The 868-nt window shown below is 50.8% G+C and overlaps 1 protein-coding gene across 1 annotated transcript in view; it reads left to right on the top strand.

Annotated features, from left to right (window-relative positions):
- Window positions 1-2: 2 nt before the first annotated feature.
- Window positions 3-868, top strand: part of HLF (HLF, PAR bZIP transcription factor) — a gene marked incomplete at its 5' end in the record, with an annotated part of 45,887 nt that continues 45,021 nt past the window's right edge. Inside the window, one exon of the mRNA XM_019515150.1 lies at window positions 3-111. Coding sequence (XP_019370695.1) covers window positions 3-111 — 109 coding nt within the window. The remainder of the gene's footprint in view (window positions 112-868) is intronic.

Genomic DNA, 868 nt, shown 5'->3' with positions numbered 1-868 from the left:
TGGCTCGCCCCGTGCCCCTGGCGCCGACCCCCGCCTTCCTGCCGCCCACCTACGGGGTGCTCAAGTCCCTGCTGGAAAACCCCCTCAAGCTGCCGCTGCACCACGAGGACGGTGAGAGCCCGCGGCTGCCGGGGGGAGCCCGGGGCACGGCGGGAGGCGCCCGCGCTGCTGCCTTTTTTTTTGCTTTCTTTCTTCCTTTCTTTCTTTCTCTGTTTCTTTCCTTCTTGATTTCTTTCTTTTTACTTTCTTTCTTTATTTCTTTTTTTTTCTTTCTCTCCTCCCTTCCTTCCAACTTCGGTGCATGGCAGCCCCTTCCCACCAAGCCCCTGGCTTTTTCCTGGGGAAAATCACTCCCTCCAGCATGCACCCAGCAATGAAAGGAGAAGCTTCCAAATTCCCCCCCTGGGATGACTTGGACGTGCTGGGTTAGTGAAGTGTGGGCATCCTTTTTTTGGTGGGGGGGGGGTGCTATTTCAATTTCTGTCCTATTTCTCATCTATTAAAAAAAAAAAAAAAAAGCCACCTGCAAAATGTATGCGGATGACTGTAAATGGGTAGGATTCCTGAAGCTGCTCGATGGCGACTTGAGGGGGGGAGATGAGCTGAAGGCGGTGTCCTTGGATTTAATTGGGGGGGGATTAAAAACGTGACCAGCCCCTCACCTCCATGAAACTCAGCAAAGAAGCTCCTGGATTTCGGCCCCCCCCCCTTTTTTTCCAGGCTGCCTGCAAGGTTGCTTTGTGGTGCTGCCTGTAAGATTTTTTTTTGCATGTTTTTTAACATCTGTGTGATGTCCCTGAAAGGAAAGTGCCATCATGAATAGACTAGAAAACATCTGCTTGAGCTCTGTGATTTTCTTTAAAAAAAA

Source organism: Gavialis gangeticus, unplaced genomic scaffold, assembly GCF_001723915.1.
Source record: "Gavialis gangeticus isolate Ggan-Ray unplaced genomic scaffold, GavGan_comp1, whole genome shotgun sequence".
Classification (NCBI taxonomy): domain Eukaryota; kingdom Metazoa; phylum Chordata; order Crocodylia; family Gavialidae; genus Gavialis; species Gavialis gangeticus.
The sequence above is the reverse complement of the archived record's forward strand: the minus strand, read 5'-3'. Positions and strand labels throughout refer to the sequence as shown.